We start from the raw sequence: 19,531 nt of genomic DNA, 5'->3' as shown, positions 1-19,531 counted from the left end.
TTAGTATGCACACTTTGCATGCAAAATAACTTTTAGTGGAACTTGATGAACTGATCTACCTCATATTGTTGTATGAAGAATTGCTTTAAAAGTAAACTTGCCATATCCTTAATCTATGTACCATTAATAAGCTTAATGTGATATTCTAAGATTGTCTGCATCATTTCAGTTGAGGCTGTGCTTGTATGTGGGCGTGTGTGTGTGAGCAATTTACTAGCTATGTCACAGCTTTTCTTGAGCTGCTGCAGTGGCTGCTTTGTGTGTGAGGAGACAGGCGGTATCATATTTCAATTGCCTGCTAACCAGCATGAGTGCAGTGAGTTTTTGACTTGTGTTTGGTGCTTCGAGACTAAGATTTACTTTCTGACTTTTCTGGTTTCTCTTTAATATTTGTGTACTTTTAATAAAATAATACTGTTGATTAAATATTCCTTGTGTCCAGCGTGTGTATGTGTGTTCATAGTAAATCCTCTATCTTTGTAACACGTCAATGAAATATTATTAATAACTTTGACCAACTTGTCAATTATTGAATTGTTCCTACAAAGTAATGTGTTGGTGACCATGACATTGACCTATGACCTTGGATAGCTGCTATATTGATGTCCTGTGACCTACGTTTCTGTGCGTATAGCAGACAGAACACTTATGATTGTCTTCATATTTTTCCTGATAGATTAAATGAAATTTGGTATTCATAAAACACTGTTGGCAAACCAACAACGATCAAGAAAAAAAAAAAAAATTGTGGATAGGGTTCAGTAGTTGACTTCATGTTCACATTTCTTGTTTGCTGAGAAATGTGCTACTGTGACAACATTATATTGGTACATTTTCACTGTGGCAGTTTTCTACCAATACTTACCAGGACAATATGTTTTGAAGTATACATTAATTACATTCTACAGTCATTAAAGCATTACATTATACTGCAGTTGTGAAACAACACCTGTGGTTTTCACACTTCATGTTCATGTTAAATCTATTTTTACATCCTGAAAGGCAGTTGCCTGAGGACTAACATCAGACAGAGTATTTTTTTTTTTTACTTGAACATGACAAAGATAAAAAGGGACTATTTCATTTACAAAATTAAAGATTTTAAAGAAACTGCCAAAAACATATTAAATAAAAAGTGTAATCAAATAAATCCTTTGAGATGATGCCATCTTGTTTGAAAAGACATCCTGTGCTGTGATGCATAAAATGGCAGCAACATTTTTGCAGACCTTGCAGTAGATATATGCTTCTAAAATCCCCAAGATTCAGGAAGGATAAATCATTGTGCTTTTAAAAGTTTTCTTTTAATCCAGAGCCCTACAACCTTAAAATAGTTCAATATTTTACAAACAAAGAAAAAAAAGACTAACATAAAATAAGCTTATTTTACTACATCAAAATAGCTGATTGGATAACAAAGACATTTTAAAAAAGAGAAAACATTTAACCAGGCTGCTAAAGACACGGCTTCAATATATCTGTGCTTATTACATGTGTCATGCTTTAAACATATCAATTTATTTGCATATATATGGCACAAGAGCCATAAGTTGGTCAGCCCTTTTTAAACCAATGTTTTGGTCTCCCACTCCCTAGTCCGCACAAACGCTGTAATTTGTAGAGATACAGACTTTGCATATTTGTTTCCTACAAAATCTTAACATTTCAAACCATTCAATAGATGCAGTCTAAGATGCTCTTAGATCAATGGCACATTCTCTAATGCTGTCAGTCACAGACACAGACCTGTTCTGTAAGCTTGATCTGTCTTTTGGCGAAACAAAAAGACTTTGCTATCAATCCCTGGTCTTTTACTACCCTTAAATGAATCTCTGTCTGGCCTTTAGATGCAGTCACTGGTATTTATTCCTCCCGACACCTGTGTGTGCCCAGGATAACCGAGGGCTTTAGCATTCAACAGCATCTCTCTTTCCTCCACCTGAGAGACCTGGCCGGACTGCACCGTTCCTTCCATTTGTATAGAGCCTGTCCCCTCTGTCAGCCACAACAGTGAAAGCTGTAACACTTAACAGTAGCGCTTTATTTTGAGTGTCATGAATAAATATTTAATTTATGCAATTAACTACTTGCTGAAGTTTAGTTACATGTTTAATAAACAGTCAATAGATATGCCATGCCGGTGTCTATTTATCATTGGACTGCCATTTGAACTCCCATTTCATATGTACAGTATGTTGAGTGTGGTTTTTGGTAGTTACCTGCTCCAATAAAAAAAAAAAAGACATACAAAGACTGGTATGTAAAGCTAATAATACCCTGTTCACGAGATCATCACAATTCGTTTAAATTAAGCAGCAGAAACTGAAGAAGAGGGCTTTACCGCGTGGTAAGGGCCTCCTTGTGCAGTTAAATGCCCAAGCCGAAGTACACACATTAAAATAATACTAATTGTACTGTATCTTTCCAAACCCCGAGTGCATCCTCACACAATCAGCTTGCATCAGGACTGGACGTACCCATGACACGTCCTACACAAGTGGAAACTCTGACCGGTTGAAGATAGTTTTTGTTCTTTGCCAACTTCATCCACAGCACTGCCACTACATGATATTTAAAACACCTGCATATCCCGAATTAGCAATGAACACAAAGGTCATCAGCACAAAGATAAGTAACCCAGTGATAATGATGTTAATTGAAAAAAGATGATCACTTGTTTTATAATCAAGGCTGAAAACATCCTACAAAAACAAGGGCTTTCTCAGTCTTGCAATCTAAAAAGCATCACTTATAAGATGACTGGGGGTTGTATAGCAAAGCTGTGGTCTTTCCCAATATAGCAAAACCCCTCCCAAGGGTACCGATTGCTCTTTAATCATATGATACACTGTTATGTGATTGTACAGTTGCTCCTGTCTCTTATGACATAGGGGTGTCTTCTTGTGAGGAAGAGGACAGCAGTGGGGTCAGGGCTGGGCTCAGCCTCTGGTGCCCCAAGCGAGAGTAGATTATAGAGCCATATACAGTCAGAGACAAGAGTTTTTAGCAGGGTTTTTCACTTCCAGGAACCATTTGATTTGTCCCAGCCCATTTACATACAATTTTAACTACATTTTTTTTAATCACTTATTTATTCTATTTGAATAAGATGTAAATACAGTAGTGTCAGCTATTTCTACAATTATATATTTATTTCCAATTCTATAACATTAATGGCTGCTGTTATTTAGCCTCTTGGATTGATCAATGACTTTAAACAACAATACATTCTGAATGAAAAGAGTCAAGACATTGAAAATGTCAAAATGGTTTACCAGTATCTTACGTTCCTTATAGTTTTATGTGTTCTCAGTTTTGGTACTGAGGTGGGGTGCTCTAAAGGGTTGCTCTCATTGTTCGACTGGTGCCGACTGGTGCTCTAAAGGGTTGCTCTCATTGTTCGACTGGTGCCACATAACAGCCAGGATGTTTTGTCTCTATTAAGAATGAATAGGATTCCGTTTACATTCACATTTTTATTTATTTATTTTTTTCAATATCCCCGCCTATGTTAACGGTCATTCCTGCAACAGCATGGTCAAGTTCTGTAAGGCCTGTGTCACTGCAGTACAAGCTGAGACAACGCTGGTGCTTGTGTGGACAAGGACAGCAGACAACAAAGGCCCACTGTGGCCCCTTGGGGTCCATCGTGTCTGCCTGTCACAAAGGGTCAGTGACAACGCTCCCCAAGCTCGCCACTCATTGTCTTCTACCCTCCTGGGAGGGTGAGAAACACAACATCCTGAATTCAGAATCACACGCTGTTAACTGCTCGTACACTCCTGTTTCAATAAACCAGGATTGTCAGTTTATTTTCAGTAATGTTCTCTTTGCTTTGGAAGAAAGCACAGTAGGTTTGCTTAAATTCCCCAAAGGTACTTTCGCTGTAGGGGCAGAAGATGTCTTCTTAAAAATAAATATATCTGGGATAAGTCAATTATGTATATATATATATATTTTTTTTTTCAAGCTGCATTGATATCCTGTAACCCTTTTTATATCCACAGGCTCTTATTGTAGAGATTTTCAAGAAACTCTAAATGAAACCCTATGATTTTGGCTATGAAGGACAAATGGTATTACTTAACAATATTGCAAAACTAGTCTGAATAAAAAATATTCTATAATTTGAAGCTCCGTTTTATTTTTCCTTGGGTTTTAAAACCTGTAGCCATCTGTAATAATGGCTCAGTGGAGAATTAGTGCATGTATTCAGGCTTCAGTATACCCCTGGAACCAAAACAGAGATAAAAAGGGGCTTTGCCTTGTTTTACACTATGGCTAGCTCTTAATAAACTGTCACACTCACTGCACACCTTCACATGTGGATCAATGTATGTTGAACAGACAACAGATTAAAAGATCAATACAGTAATTAACAGGAGTGTGTTGTGTGGACCAGAATGGAGAATTTACAAGTTCATGTAGGGTATACTCTCTGGTGTTTATGATGTTGATTACAAAGGGCCTTTCAGTGGTATTTTTCTAATTTATTATGTTTTACAGACAGTAGATACTCTAGCATGGTGATTTCAAAATCGTATCTCAAGTATAACTAATAGTGCACATTGTGAAGGTGCAGGTTTAGTGATGTGGGCTCTGGCTCACTAGGAAGTGGAGATTACATAGCCCCCATCAGCCACTGTATTACTTTTCTGGGGGGATAATTTGGGGCCATGGTGCTAGATTCTTTTTTTTTTTTTTTTTATAATTTTAGTCGCTGCCAATTAGTTTTTATTATTTTCTCCCCAATTTGAAATGCCCAATTATTTTTAGGCTCAGCTCACCGCTACCACCCCTGCGCTGACGTGGGAGGGGTGAAGATGAACACACGCTGTCCTCCTAAGCGTGTGCCGTCAGCCGCCCGCTTCTTTACACTCTGCAGACTCACTGTGCAGCCGCCTCAGAGCTACAGCATCGGAGGACAACGCAGCTCTGGGCAGCTTACAGGCAAGCCCGCAGGCACCCGGCCAGACTACAGGGGTCGCTGGTGCGCGGTGAGCCGAGGACATCCTGGCCGACCTAACCCTCCCTCCCCCCGGGCGACGCTCGGCCAATTGAGCGCCGCCCCCTGGGAGCTCCTGTCCACGGTCGGCTGTGGAATAGCCTGGACTCGAACTCGCGATGTCCAGGCTATAGAGCGCATCCTGCACTCTAGCGATTGATTTTACTGGATGCGCCACTCGGGAGCCCCCATGGTGCTAGATTCTAGCACCAGGGTACCTCATATAGCGCCAGCAACATTACATTCTGGCGCCAGTAGACATGTTTAATTTCTTTGAATTCCTTAGCAACCTTAGATGATGATAGTTTCTCACTGGGTCTGGACTACTCACACGAGTCACCCACACTCCTCATCATACACAGGAGAGAAGGTTTGTGTCGCGTGGGAAGTTTAACGGCAGAAACTGGTCGCAAACATGTCTTCACAGCAGGAAACGGGCATTTAAATGAGCTGAGGAAAGATTGTATACAGTATGTAATTCATCTGTGAATGCTTGATTACCTTGCTTGCCTGAACTCTATTGTGTATATCTTTAAAAAATGCAATTAAGAAAATGCTAAATGGATTCAATGAATCCTGACCCACCCACTGCAGTTCAGTGGAGGTGTGAAGACTGAGCTTGTGCATTCAGCTGAGATATTGGACTTGTGACGGTGCTAACAAGAGTTGCATTCTAATAACCCCGTTTCTGATCACTGCAAGTCATTATAGAAAACAATGCCTTGCTATAGCTTCTGTTTGCAGCTAGATTTGTTACACGAGGCTAATTAAATTACCTGTTTTAATTACAGTTCACCTAAATATGCATGTGAAAAACAGTTGCTAGTGGGTTATAATTAGGTCATTTGATTTTACTGGGTTATGAAAATAAAAATAACAGGGAGGGGACATATTTTTTCTTTTGAAATATGTTTAATTAGGCTGTACACAGCATCAGAAGAAAATCATCTCTAACAAAAAAATAAAATAATACATTGTAACAGAACAGCAATTAAGAATTATGTTTGGAGCGGAAGGCTGTTTTCAAGGCCCTGGATATGAATTATCTGTGAGCATTCAAGAATGATTGGACAGAACAGACATCTCTTTTGATGTAGCGTGTATTATAAGGAAGATGGATGTTAAAACTAAAATAAATGTGCAGTATGTAAAGAAACACATATTCTAACAAACATGTAACAGGAAGGAGGCTGGGCGTGAACCAGCAACCCCACATGCCACAAGCAAGCATCTTAACCACTGTGCATAAGAGGTGGGCTCATCTGCATTCATGGTTATATAGCTTTTACAGTGAAGAACTGAAGCATATTTCAGTACACAACAATTTACAAATGGAATTTGACAAGTTTGATTGGAAGACTTGAAACGTCTGTCATTGAGTACCGTTGAGTTTATTATAGTTACGGGTGAAACACTGTGAAGTGTAGTGTTCTGTGAATAGTGTAGCAATGCAGTAAACAGTAATAAACTCTCTTTAGTCTCATCAGGATAGTATTTTCACTACAGGACACTGGAGACAATTGGAATAAACTCCTTGGAGGGATAAATTAGCAGATCACTTCTTTATTGCACTGTATAAGCATGTAATGGATGGATCAGGGCACCTGTGCTATTGTATTGATGCTGCGTGTTAAATTGCATCCTTGAGCAAAGGCTGGTCTTTTTTTTCTCTGCCTGCTGCTCGGCTGAGAAATCCAGGACCTTGTTATGATGCACGTAGATTGTGGAATCTTGGAGACATTTGTTTGACTGTTATTGTAGATAGTTGTACAGGCCCTTGAGATGAAAGGCTCTTTGAAAATGCAAATGGTATTGTGGTGTTCTGTATTCTTCATTGTTTGCAGAGAACGTCTCCCTTTTGTGTTTCTGAACTCCATATTGAAGCCTGCTTTCAACCGTTTTTCTGTCTTCTTTCACAAAAGAGATGGTACAGTGGGGTTTTTAATCACAGTACAAAGACGCACACAGCAATGTACAGTTCAGAAGATGAAAAAGAAGCATTCACTGCACGCTGTACAGGTGGTGGGGAGTGCAATTACTTTTGGAGCAATCTCCAGCTTATTAAAGATCCAGGGAACATGGATAAAACCGACAAAATAATCACAATTGTGATTTGCAACAATGCATAGTACACAGGGGGTAGCAACTCTATTGAGAATTTGAATGACGAGTTCTATAATGTCTAAAACACTTTTCACTATTAAGACATTCAGCCACCTGATGTCACTGTGTGGTATGTTAAAACTACATTCAAAGTACCCACCAGTAGCCCTGTTTGCAATACAAAAATCAATATGTAAAAAGAGGTTATGACAAATAATGATGGTCTATGAGTAGTTCAACATCAATGTACTTGTTTTCCCTCAAGTAGAGACACTGACACAACCTTCTCATGCTTCCTTTTCCAAATACCAATTTAATGCTGTCTGGGGTATTAAAGCTTGGAAAATTGATTTTAAGCCACTTTGCTTACTTTTCGCATGCCTTCTTTCGTGTGCAATCTTAGCTCTTCTTTTGTCACAGGGATAACGAGACCCAAACTGCATTCCCAAACCATTCACCTCCTATAACCCTCATCCGTTTCAACAGAAGCAGAAGATAGCTGATGAGAATAAATAGTTTCATATGTGCATGGTTGGAAATAAGACTCCCATTACGTAGCAGGTTTTACTACTTTGAACTGTATGTGACACTTGATTTAAGGTTTGTAGGTAAGGCCATGCTAGGTACATGTTTGACAAATCTGAGGCAGTAGAAAAACAAATATAGTAGAGAAAACAGCCAGCTATTATTATTATTATTATTATTATTATTATTATTATTATTATTATTATTTATTTCTTAGCAGATGCCCTTATCCAGGGCGACTTACAATTGTTACAAGATATCACGTTATACAGATATCGCATTATTTTTTAAATACAATTACCCATTTATACAGTTGGGTTTTTACTGGAGCAATCTAGGTAAAGTACCTTGCTCAAGGGTACAGCAGCAGCGTCCCCCACCGGGGATTGAACCCTCCGGTCAAGAGTCCAGAGCCCTAACCACTACTCCACACTGCTGCCCAGCAATACAGGCATAAGGCCGGCCTGACCAGTGATTATTAGCATCTCTGCTACTTGGTTAATGCCTCAGTTAGGCTATAATATACCTGCAAGACAGGTTTGTCAGCTGGAAGTTTAACAATTGGGAGAGAGAGAATGACCTCAATACAGATGTTGTGACAGGGAGAGAAGGAGGAGTTAGGCGTGCCAGTTAAGATGTAGATGTATAAGGTGTCCATTCAGAAGGCGAGAAAGAGAAAAGAGAAGATGAATCGGCAGGATTAGAAATGTGATACAGTGAGTTGTGGTAGAGATAAGGCTGCGGAGAAAGAGACCGAGAAAGGGAGAGAGGGAACAATAATTAGGAGGGTGGGGGTAAGTGTAGAAATAAAGATGAGTAAGTGGGATAAATAATTGATAGACCGACAGGAAGTGAGGGAGAGATTGAGGGAGGAAGAAAGAGAGGGGGCAGTGAGATGGGAAGCTTTGTTGTATAAGTAGATAGAGGGAGAAGAGAGGAGTGATACAGAAGGAAAGAGAAGGGGCACAGGGTTTGTTTGCTGCATTCTGCAGGCATGGCTGTTTGGATTATCTTCAAACAGGCATGTAATGGGATATTGATTTCTGGAATGGAGAGTGGAGGCTGTTCTCCTGCATTAGAAACGTATCCGTTCCAAACTCAAATCCAGGGGTGGAGCTGAGAGGGTGTTTTTTTTATTCACTTCAGCATTTCAACAAAGCAGGGTATCTTTGAGAGATTATTCCACATGGGATTCAGGTCAGGTCAGACTACGACCCTACCATATCAACACTGACACTGTGATGGACATACTTGATGATTCAGTCCTAGCCTGTGACGTTCACCACATTAATCTGAATTTTGAAAGAATATCCGAAAGTGAAATCCATGATCGTCTCTATGCCACTTTTATTTGTAGGTATTTTTCACATCTGTCAACCATCTGCAAGAAGTCCTTTGTAGAAGGTAAATGTCATGTAGACAAGCATTTCAGCTTCAGCTTTCATCTGATACTATTATTGTTAAGTAGATGAAAGCACTAGCTAAAACATTTGTCTTTTACCTTAGAATTCAAGATAGTGTTTAAAGTTATGGAAGAGAAGAGCATTCCGTAACCTGAAACATCTTACTAAAACCGTGGATATCCCTCTCCCTTGTATTCAACCCAATAAATAGAGACAAAGGACAGAGACATCAAAAGCCACCATTGGAGGCTGCTACCTAGACCTCAAACCTTAAAACTCATTATTAAAATGTCAAGCTGTGAAACTGCAATTATTTGTATTGTTTAAAGTATACCTTTTGCATAATTTGCAAGTGTTTGATCTTGTTGCTGCTGTATTAATTAATAACCCAGGTGCCCTGGAGATCATATTCTCTTGCCACCAACTATTATTTTCAAATTTATTTTCAGTGTTTTCTCTCTGTATTAATTTTGTGAGTTTTATCTCCTTGAAGCTAAATATTTTCCTTTTGCAATCAATTTTATTGCAGTCCTTTTTTTGTGGGACTTTGAGATCTGTAGCTGGAATATCTACTTTGCTCTTATTCTTAGTTCACTATACTTGCATCAAAATGGTTATTATATTGATTTTTAAATGTTAACTTTTCATTTATATGTCAAATCATGGTGTTGGACCCAAAAATGTAAGCAATGCAGTATATCCATAACATGTTACCTCCTCAGCGTTGTCGGTGTACTGATTAGTGTTGTATTGTCGGAACAGAAAATGAGCATTGCTGGAGGACAGAGAATGATCTGAAAGCAATGTTAATAAGAGGAATTCTCTTGGCAAATTCTTCTCACTAAAAGTTCAGAAATTGATTCTCCAAGTGATGGGTGAATTAAAACATTAAAAGAATCTATTGAATCTATTTTTCCTAGAACAAAGAAGAATTGGGAGGGGGAGGGGTGGGGCATGATTGAAGATTTAAATCTTAAAAGGAGTTGGTAAAGTTAACCCTTCCCTCTACTTTTAAGTGCAACACAGAAACCAGTATCAGAGGACATAGTTGGAGATTGAGAGGAGAGACTCAGGACAGAAGGTAGGAGACTCTTCACATGGAGTGGTGAGGGTATTAAATGGGTTTCCAAGTCATGTTGTTGATGCTGAATCACTGGGGTCCTTTTAAGATCCAACAAAGTTTTTAGATAAATCATCTACCTGGAATGGTCTGAATGACCTCCTCTCATTCATAAATATGCTTTAAAAAATCATCTCTGCTTTATGGACAACACAAAAAAAGGAATAAGGTCCATAATATCTTAAGTCATGCAGGGGAAAGCTTCTGGTTGAAAAATTGAGTCCTCCTTTCATCTGTCAATGCTGAGATGGACACACTGCAGTATTAAATGTGGCTAATCGGTACATCTTGTTGCTTTTAATACACATACTTCTACCCTGATCCATACCTGCCTAACTCAAAGTCAAAGACTGAAGACTGTCCGCATAATGCAGAGCTAAATTGAGAAGACTGTTTCAGCACACTCACAGGGGTCTCTTGAGTGATGTTTATGGTACTGCCTGGTCTCCAGAATGTCCATCAAATGATGGAAAACATCATAAAGTAGGCTTTACTCTTAGCCTGTTGGCAGTCTGTGGGTCAATATACTATTGAAATCCAATATACAGTGTGTGGGTAGAAGTATGTAGCTTGCCATTTACTCTACTTTTAGAATAACGGATCCATAGCAGATTTGTTAAATTTGTCACCTCTCCAACTTGGCCTTTTGCTAGTAATATTTTTATAATACCTCACATTAAGCTTAAACTGGGTGTTTTAAAAAAAGAAAACCTGCCTGTGTGTTTATGGCACCCAGAATAGGGGATCTGGCAGAGAATGAAATCCGAGTTGTTTAATATCAAGCTCTCCCCGCAGGCTTTTTATTTTCCCCTTCTACTGTTACTCTGGGCTCTGGGACCCCCCCTCCCATCCTGAGCCGCTTTTGATCTTTCAGAAACAGGTTCACTATGAACCCATATGAAAAATAACTAGTGAATGTGGCACCAAAAGCAGCAGAAATATAGTGTAGAATAAATGTGTTACTTACAAGGGGCGATAATTAATTAAGCAATAATACCCAACACGGGGGGGATAAAGGACAGGTTCAGCTTGCATGTTTTCCAGGCTTTCTTGACTTTTTATGTATTGTTAAATATGTACAGTATATGTCAAATACATAGCTGTCAACCTTTGCGTTTTATACAGTTGCACACAGTGTCATGTTTTGATAATCAATATTTAAATTTCCTGATACATACTGTACAGCCACCTGCAGTCATACATACAGTTAGTGATTTCTACAGTTTTAGTGAAAATGTTATTTTCTATTAACTTTTTTTAAAACATTACTCAAGTTTTTTTTTTTATGTACTACTGAATGAGCTTTTAAAATTATTCTTTATAAAAAGTAACAGCACACCAGGAGAAGGGTTGTCATAATGGGTTTAAATGTGTTTATTTCTCAACTTTATCTCTAGCGTTTTGATATTTTCATTCAAATGTTCTGCTCATTGAACAGGAAGGAGGCTGAACATACATTAACATTGTTGTATCCAGGTACAATCTCCCTAATACAACAACAAGATGATTCCTCTGAGACTTCATTTATAATGAGAAATAACAACAGATTAACAACCTGTTTGGGGTTCTTGTATTATTCATCCATTCTCACTATATTCGTCAACTCCATCACTCACTCACGGCAAGCTAAACAGTTGTGCCCTGATTAAGGCTGTCCCCTCTAAACTTGTTTTTTTGTACAAAGACTGGGTGTATTTTTCTTGAAATACTTAAATGCCAGCATTGGTTTATAAGCACTTGTTCAGAAACTAGAGAGTCCACAATGCACCCTACCAGACTATACTCACAGGTTGGCATATGGAGTGTAAATTGCCTTGCTTGTTTAACATGATGCTGTGTCAACATTTAAAAATATTTTTCTTCTATGTAGAACAGGAGACAATATAGAAAAAAAAAGGTTTTCCTGTGCTGTATATTCACTCACAGAAGGATGTGTGCAAATAACTTTTTTCCTTATCAATTTTTTTCTGCCTTGCAAAAGGTATTGTATACCTGATATCTAATTGAACGTTTAATCAAGTGGTTTACACGCTAACAAAAAAAATGTAAAGTGCCAGCCTCGGTTCTAGTAATGCCAGCTAAACATGACTACTGTTAATGGGTTAGTGTACAGGTCCTTACAGAAAGGCATCGTGTGCATCCATATTTAAAGAGTTTAAGGGTTAAGGATGGAAGAAAGGTGCCTGGTGAAACTCAACACCTCTGCTTTTAAAATAGAGGCCATAGTGTAAAGTGTGGGAGGTCATTGATAATCTCAAGCTCTGCTTTCGACTGATTCCTCATGTGGAAACAGGAGATCGCGTCGGCTCAATCACAGATTCCTGCATGAAATTTGAAAGAAGCTCAGAAAAACAGGATGCAACAGGATGAGCCTGGATTTAATTTGAGCAGGCTTGCCTGACTTTGAATGTGATAATCCATATTATCTTGGCATAGCAGGGCCCGTCTAGCTAGGGCACTTGGTTTCCTGCAGTTTGAGACTCAGTTACAGTGAGTGGCTGATAAAGAGATCATTTTAAGTCAGAGTCTCTCAAGCATGTCAATTCAGGCAGCCCTACTGGGAGGCTGGCTGAATCTTTCACATTGTTCCAGAAACAACGCAGGTTAGGGCTGAGGTTTCTTCAGGGAGTGTGTTGTACTGGCTTTGCAGGGATTTAATAACTTTCCTTTTTATCCCCTGCCTGCAAAAACCAGCGAGAGAAATCCACTGTATCTACATATTGTTGCATTTTGTGTATAATAAACTGCACTGCAGTCTGTGCACTGGAGAAGGCACTGGCTTTGTCTTTTAACAACTGCAAAGTAGAAAACACATTTTTTTAGTCATCAAACTAAATACCCTGAAGTTCTTAATTTAATGCTACTTCATTCAACTGGAATTAGCATTCCACAACAGTGTACTTCTGTGGGTTTAGTTCACTTTTTAAAATGGTACGCACTGTTGCGGATAGTCCAATCTGGTGGAATCCCACAGCTTTCTGTTGTAGTTAGCTCCCCCTACCTCTTGACATCAGTATTAGCAGTTCAACACAGATGTTTTCCTAGGCAGTGCTGGGTTAAATTGAGCATGGTGACCATCGCAGATTCTGTGCAGTGCTTCTATCTCCAAGCAACCGTTCTTGTCTTGTGCTAATTGGGGAATAAGCAGTAAGTACCAGGTTTCTATGTGTGCTGGCCTGTAACTAAGAACTCAGGATCTATTTTAATCATCTAATCAGCTGTGGTATTGACTGCTCGTCACCATCGTACACATTTTTTTTTACATTAAAGAAAAAAATTCATTTTGAAGCACAAAGTTAACATTTTAAAATCTTCATGTTGTACATTTGTGTCTCTTTAGTCTGCAAATCACCTGCATTTGATAATTAGTAAGTTGCTAAAACACTTAACACTCCGTCATCAAGCATTTGTGAAGCTCAGTGAAGCAATCTAGAAGAAACATGTTTGGCTGTCTTCAAAACATTTTTTCTTCTAGCTCGTTTTGTTACAAAAAAAGCATGGTAGCCACTTAGCAGATGAAAACACACTTGGATGGTGTCTGTCATTTAACTCTTTCTGTAAACTCAACATTAAAATGCGTGGCCCCATGAATGTAGGAAGCAATGCAAGGATTTATCAACAGAAGAGCTGTATGGTTGTTGATTTAATTTCTCTTTTGAGCGTATCACATTTTACACTGATGCCGTTGTATCTGGGAACAACTCTAAATGCCATCTAAATGACCAAATTGAATGCAAACTGTATAGTACAGTTTCAACTTCACTAAGTGCAACCTGCAATATGTTAAAGCCAAACTGCTGCACACCTAATTGCTCCGTACTATTTAAACAACATATAATTGTTTCAATTGTCTGACCCACAAAGACAACAGGTAATCAGAAACCTAGAGTAGCATCCCATATGCAACTTTGCTTTTCTTTCTATTCTACTTGCCTCATCTATTTCTATAATTCCCCATTTAATTCAATACTTATATAATAATCATTAAGCATGCTCATACAGGGAGCACAACATTCTGCAAACATGACGCCACTGTTTCCAGTGAAATAGAAACTGGCAAAGTTTAACAGTCACATCACTTTGCTTTGTGACCCAAAATGGCCATATTAGGGGGATGTGACTTTTTTGGTTTGAGGATGATAAAGACCTAAGGCTTTGAGATACTGGCTACTCTGTAAACAAAACTATTCTGTAATTCTCTAGGGCAGTTTGATCGCGGGTATCACACAAGACAAATTAAACAAGCAGATTTCCCCTGCTTGACTTACTTTACAGTATGTATAGATTACTGGTTAATTAGTGACATGCTGTGTGTTGGAGATAAACCTTTTGAGAACTTAATGCACAGCACTCTTCAGAATAGTAGACACAATTTCAAACTGCTTGCAGGTAATGCAAGTCCTTGCAGTTAGTCAGTGGCATCAAGCCTGACCCAAACCATTGTAAAGTGCTGTCAAACAGGAGCAATTAGACCTTTCCAAGCACAGAGGCTTTCAGCAGCATTGTGAATCCTGTCACATGTCCAGACATTTACAGAGGAAAAGATATGAATATGTCAGGGAGACTGATGGCCGCTTTCCAGCAGCTGTGCTGACTGTCAGTAATCATTTTAAGCCGTTTTGAAAATATGAGTGACGCTCTCTGCAAGCTCTTGATATATATATATATATATACACACACATACACGTGCTTTCAGTTAAAGACTGCAATTGGCAGCAGTTCTTTAACATTCAGCTATTTTTTTTCCCGTCTGTGCAACTGACAAGGTCTTCAAGTAGATTTCCTGTTGTCAAAACAGACTCGTTGCATTGCAGCACGTTTCACATTACTGCTGGATGGTGCTCCAAATCACTCTCCTTGCAGGAGTGCATAGTTTTAATAGGCATATTTTATTACTGCCTTGCCTATTCATTATATTTGCAATCGTTCTGAGCAGTTCTTTGAATCCAGGAATGGATTTCCATGGCTACCTGCAACCTCTTAGTATACTTGATCTAAACAGCCAAAACAATCATATGATGTCAATTGCTGCTACATGTGACACAACTTAGTGTTTTAGAACATCCTGCAAAGTTTACAAAAAACGTTACCTTTGCTGTATCTTGTGTTGTCTGTAATGCAGCATTATATTTTTAAACATATTGCACATCATGGGCAATATGTTTCTCAACGTTTTACTATGGAGCATTCGCCAGGAGAGAAGAAAAAAAAACCTTCTGAGGATCGCAGCAAGAATGATGGTTTTCTGTTCCCACAATATGCCACTCATTTCTATAAGAGCACCAGCATTATTGCAAGAGGGAACTGGATACACTGCAATGATGAGAAGTACAGTTATCTTTCTCCTGGTGAACATTCCTGCGGAAAAAAAAGCTGATCTAAAATATCAAAACAATTGGGAGCAAAGGTTCAGTAATGTTTCTGATAAACAGTGCAGGCTGTTCCATAACACAAAGTATTTATTAAAGTCACAGTAAAATGCACCACTTTCAAAAAACAGCAGGTTCAGTGAAGTTTAAACTAAATGGACACTACAGCCATTAACCGGAATGAGAAGCCCAACCACAGACCTAGATATTATTTAAACCGTAACCCATAGAAAAATGATAATGACCCCCCTGGTTACAGTAATATTGTGTCAGAATTATATGCACCAGCATCGTGCCTGACTGTAGCCAGTACCATTGTCCCTCACCAAGCATTAGCACTAAATTCACACACACACCAATACAAAACATACGGATTCAGAGTACACCAAAAGCAATGCTAAACACCAGAAAATGTACTTAATCTTGAATGCCACTTCCAAAAGGAAACACGGCAAATCAGTGATGTGTAGGAAACGGTGAACCATTTGAAATCAATAGGTAACAGACACTGAATCGCTTGAGTTATGATGTGCAATTACTGCTCGCTGTAACTCATGTTTTTGTTTCTGCAAAGTGTAGTGACTGGTATCCTAATGCATCGAGCTTGGTAGGTCCCTAATGTGTCACTTACACACAGGGTCAGATATTGGTCAATGTTTCAAATTCACTTGCAATCTAAAACTGGCAAAACTGTTGTAAGTACAGTCTGACCATTTGAAATACCCCATATTTTAAATATGATTTTGATGTACAGCGTCACACTGCCACCCCAAGATTATCAAGGTGCAGTATACCAAGCGTATTGGATCCACCATCTGAGTATAATACTAATTTACATGAAAAATGATGTACAGTGCTACACTGTTATTTTGCGGTCCAGCAATACTTGGATTAAACAAAAAAAAGACTTAGCATCAAAACATCTTATAGATCTTAAAAGGAACAATTGTACTGTCCTTAAGGCCAGTTTTATGAATATTGAATAAAAGTATTACATTTTTTCACCTGCCTTCAAATATGTTTGTATTTCTATAGTGTTACATTGCCAGTGGTAATTGAGCATAGAAACATTACAATCGCTCAGGAGTGTAAAAACATGTAAGGTTAAGCACAAGTGCTCTCAAGTGACCAAATACCTTACATCAATCATGCAGTGGTTTGAAAGAAAACAATATGTCTCCCTTCAGTAGTAAATGAAGGGAATGCAAGACTGCAATGTTGTGAAATCTAAAGATGTTCCGTCAGAGTAAATATCGTATTGCTGGAATGCATATGGACTCACATGTGTGTATGTATGTATGTATGTATGTATGTATGTATATGTATGTATGTATGTAATCAAACAAGAATATTACTTGTTTAAAGTTAACATTTTATTAAAAATAAAAATAAAAAAAGAAACTCCAAAATTTCTCCAAGACCAGGACATATTCCAGGTCTTAACGGGATAAGCTACAGAGATAGGTTAAGAAAAAACATGTATATTTAGCATAACACAAAGAAGAATAAAGGGAACTTTACTGAAGTCTTTAAAAAGGAGTTGACAAAGTTAACACTAACCAAAGTTTGTGTTTTGTAACATTTGCCTTTTATTTTCCTTTTACAGAAAGTGGTGCTAATTGGATCACCAATTTGAACGTTTATATTAAGACCTACACCCTGTGATGTTTTTTTTATAATGCTCTGTCTGCTTTAAATAACTTCAGCATTGTTTTAATTTATTGCAGGCTTGGTTTAAGGATAGTAAACTCATTTCCAATGCTAAAATCTGCACAAAATGTAAGCCTGTGTTTGTTTGAACAGATCCACTAGGGTTTGAAATTCCAAAGAGTTATTAGGGGTGGATTTGATATTGTTTACCAGTCAGCCCCTACTTCTGTTTTGCAAAGGCTTGACATGTACATCAGAATATGCAGAGTTGTGCTGCAGTGTGACTATTCCACACATCATTGTGATCTGTACCCCAGCTGGTCTTGGCTTTCTTTGACTGTAAGAAGAAGGTATCACTGGTTGGTTCTGATACATACATGTTTACATGGTCATTCTCCATCGGCCGGCTTTACATTCACTGTCCCTCGATTAAAATCAAATTTATGTACTCGCTCATTTGCATATCTAGGACACAATTTCTGGAATGCTTTTGCTGATGCATTTACCTGAAGTCCACAGGTGATTAGCCATCATTTAAGATGAAGCTTTTTTGCTTTAAGATGTTTGTTGTTACTGTTATTGAATATTGGTGCTGCTGCTGCCTTTGTTACAAGATTGTTTTCTTCTTTATTTATTGTGTATGGTATGGTGTCCTTTATCTACCCCTCCTACTATGTACTGTATTCACCTGACCTAAGCACCACATTACTGGATGCACCATCCTTGCATTGCAGTGTGGTCCAGTGGTTAAAGTACAGGGCTTGTAACCAGAAGGTTGCCGGTTCAAATCCCACCTCTGCCACTGTCTGACTCACTGTGTGACCCTGAGCAAGTCACTTAACCTCCTTGTGCTCCATCCTGCAGATGAGATGTTAAATCAATGTCCTATTGTAAGTGCATACAATGCATAGTTCACTGCCTACCTCTGTAAAGCGCTTTGTGATGGTGGTCCACTATAAAAGGCGCTATATAAAAATAAAGATATTGTTATTATATTATTACTACTATGTTGTTAATCCTAACTTGTTGCATCTCATTTTGTTGTACTGTAGTAGTATAATTTGCACTTACTGTAAACTATACTGTATTTAAATATTGACCTTGCATTCTAAGCCTGTACTGCCCTATAACACCTGTAAGTCGCCTTGGATAAAGGCGTCTGCCAAATAAATAAATAATAATAATAATCTGACAATGTTACTGACTTAATTGCTGCTGCTCGATTTTGACCCTCTTCCTTGTTCCTCTGGTTTTAGGCTCCTACATGATGGTGAACTCCTCCCAGCATGCCCCAGGGCAGCGTGCCCAGCTGCTCCTGCAGAGGCTCAGTGAGAACGACACACACTGCGTCCAGTTCAGCTACTTCCTGTACAGTCGGGACGGGCACAGCCCCGGAGCTCTGCAGGCTTTCGTCCGGGTTAACAGTGGCCCGCTGGGCAGCTCTGTCTGGAACATCTCGGGCTCACATGGGCGGCAGTGGCACCAGGTGGAGCTGGCCGTGAGCACCTTCTGGCCAAATGAGTACCAGGTATGGCAGATCACTAAGGGGCAGGGGGTTAATAACAACATAATCCAGAACTGAACATGCAGTGTAGGGCACGATTTTGAGTGTGGAATGAAATTGTCTGAGACGAATCAAATAAAATGTATAAAACTGACAAGAAACTCCTCAAAACAATTAATTATTTGTCACCTCTTTCCTGCAGATAAGTGGTGGTTGTTTTGGTTATTTTTATAGTTACAAAATTTTAGTTTACACCTGATTTAAAGATATACCTTTTTGTAATGGCATGTTTGTCTATTCTATGACTTTTGTTTCTTCTTTTAAAAAATTCCACATAGTAAAAACATTGCCGTTTTGGAGTCACTGAGTTGTGGATCAAATCTTGGGACCCACACACCTTTACACTCCCACAGGGTTAAGGTGAAAAATGGTATGGGGCTAGTTAATGTCATTAGACTCCAGTGACCCTACTGGTCAGGCACCACACAAGTCCTGGCTGTGATCAAGGCTGGGTCCTTGCTCTAGGGTTCAGTATCTCTGTAATATCCATTTAATTAAGTTCAGCGGGTGAAAATTGGCTTGACAGTGGAAGTGGCGATAGGCTGTTGATGTTCAGTTATCCTCTTTGGTACGGGGGTTGCAGTAGTGAGATGACATTCAGAATTGACTTTTTCAATTTAGAAAAAACAGGGAGCAGAGAACTAATCAATTTTTTTTATCAATCAAACTTTCCAACAAAGGAGGGCACAACCCTGTTGAAGCAAAATTGATAAACTCTTGTTAGATAAGTTCCTAATTGAAAACACATGTATATTGCTCCCCTTGAAAAATATCTAAAGAACTAGCAAGATG

At 38.7% G+C, this 19,531-nt stretch overlaps 1 protein-coding gene across 6 annotated transcripts in view; it reads left to right on the top strand.

Annotated features, from left to right (window-relative positions):
• Positions 1-19,531, top strand: part of LOC117413295 (receptor-type tyrosine-protein phosphatase U) — a 197,398-nt gene that overhangs the window by 72,576 nt on the left and 105,291 nt on the right. For all 6 annotated transcript variants that reach the window (XM_059000198.1, XM_059000195.1, XM_059000197.1 and 3 more), the window contains exon 3: positions 18,432-18,703. In XM_059000198.1, the coding sequence (XP_058856181.1) occupies positions 18,432-18,703 (272 nt within the window). The remainder of the gene's footprint in view (positions 1-18,431; positions 18,704-19,531) is intronic.

This window comes from Acipenser ruthenus, chromosome 25, assembly GCF_902713425.1.
Source record: "Acipenser ruthenus chromosome 25, fAciRut3.2 maternal haplotype, whole genome shotgun sequence".
Taxonomy (NCBI): domain Eukaryota; kingdom Metazoa; phylum Chordata; class Actinopteri; order Acipenseriformes; family Acipenseridae; genus Acipenser; species Acipenser ruthenus.
This window is presented reverse-complemented; position numbering and strand designations above follow the sequence as displayed.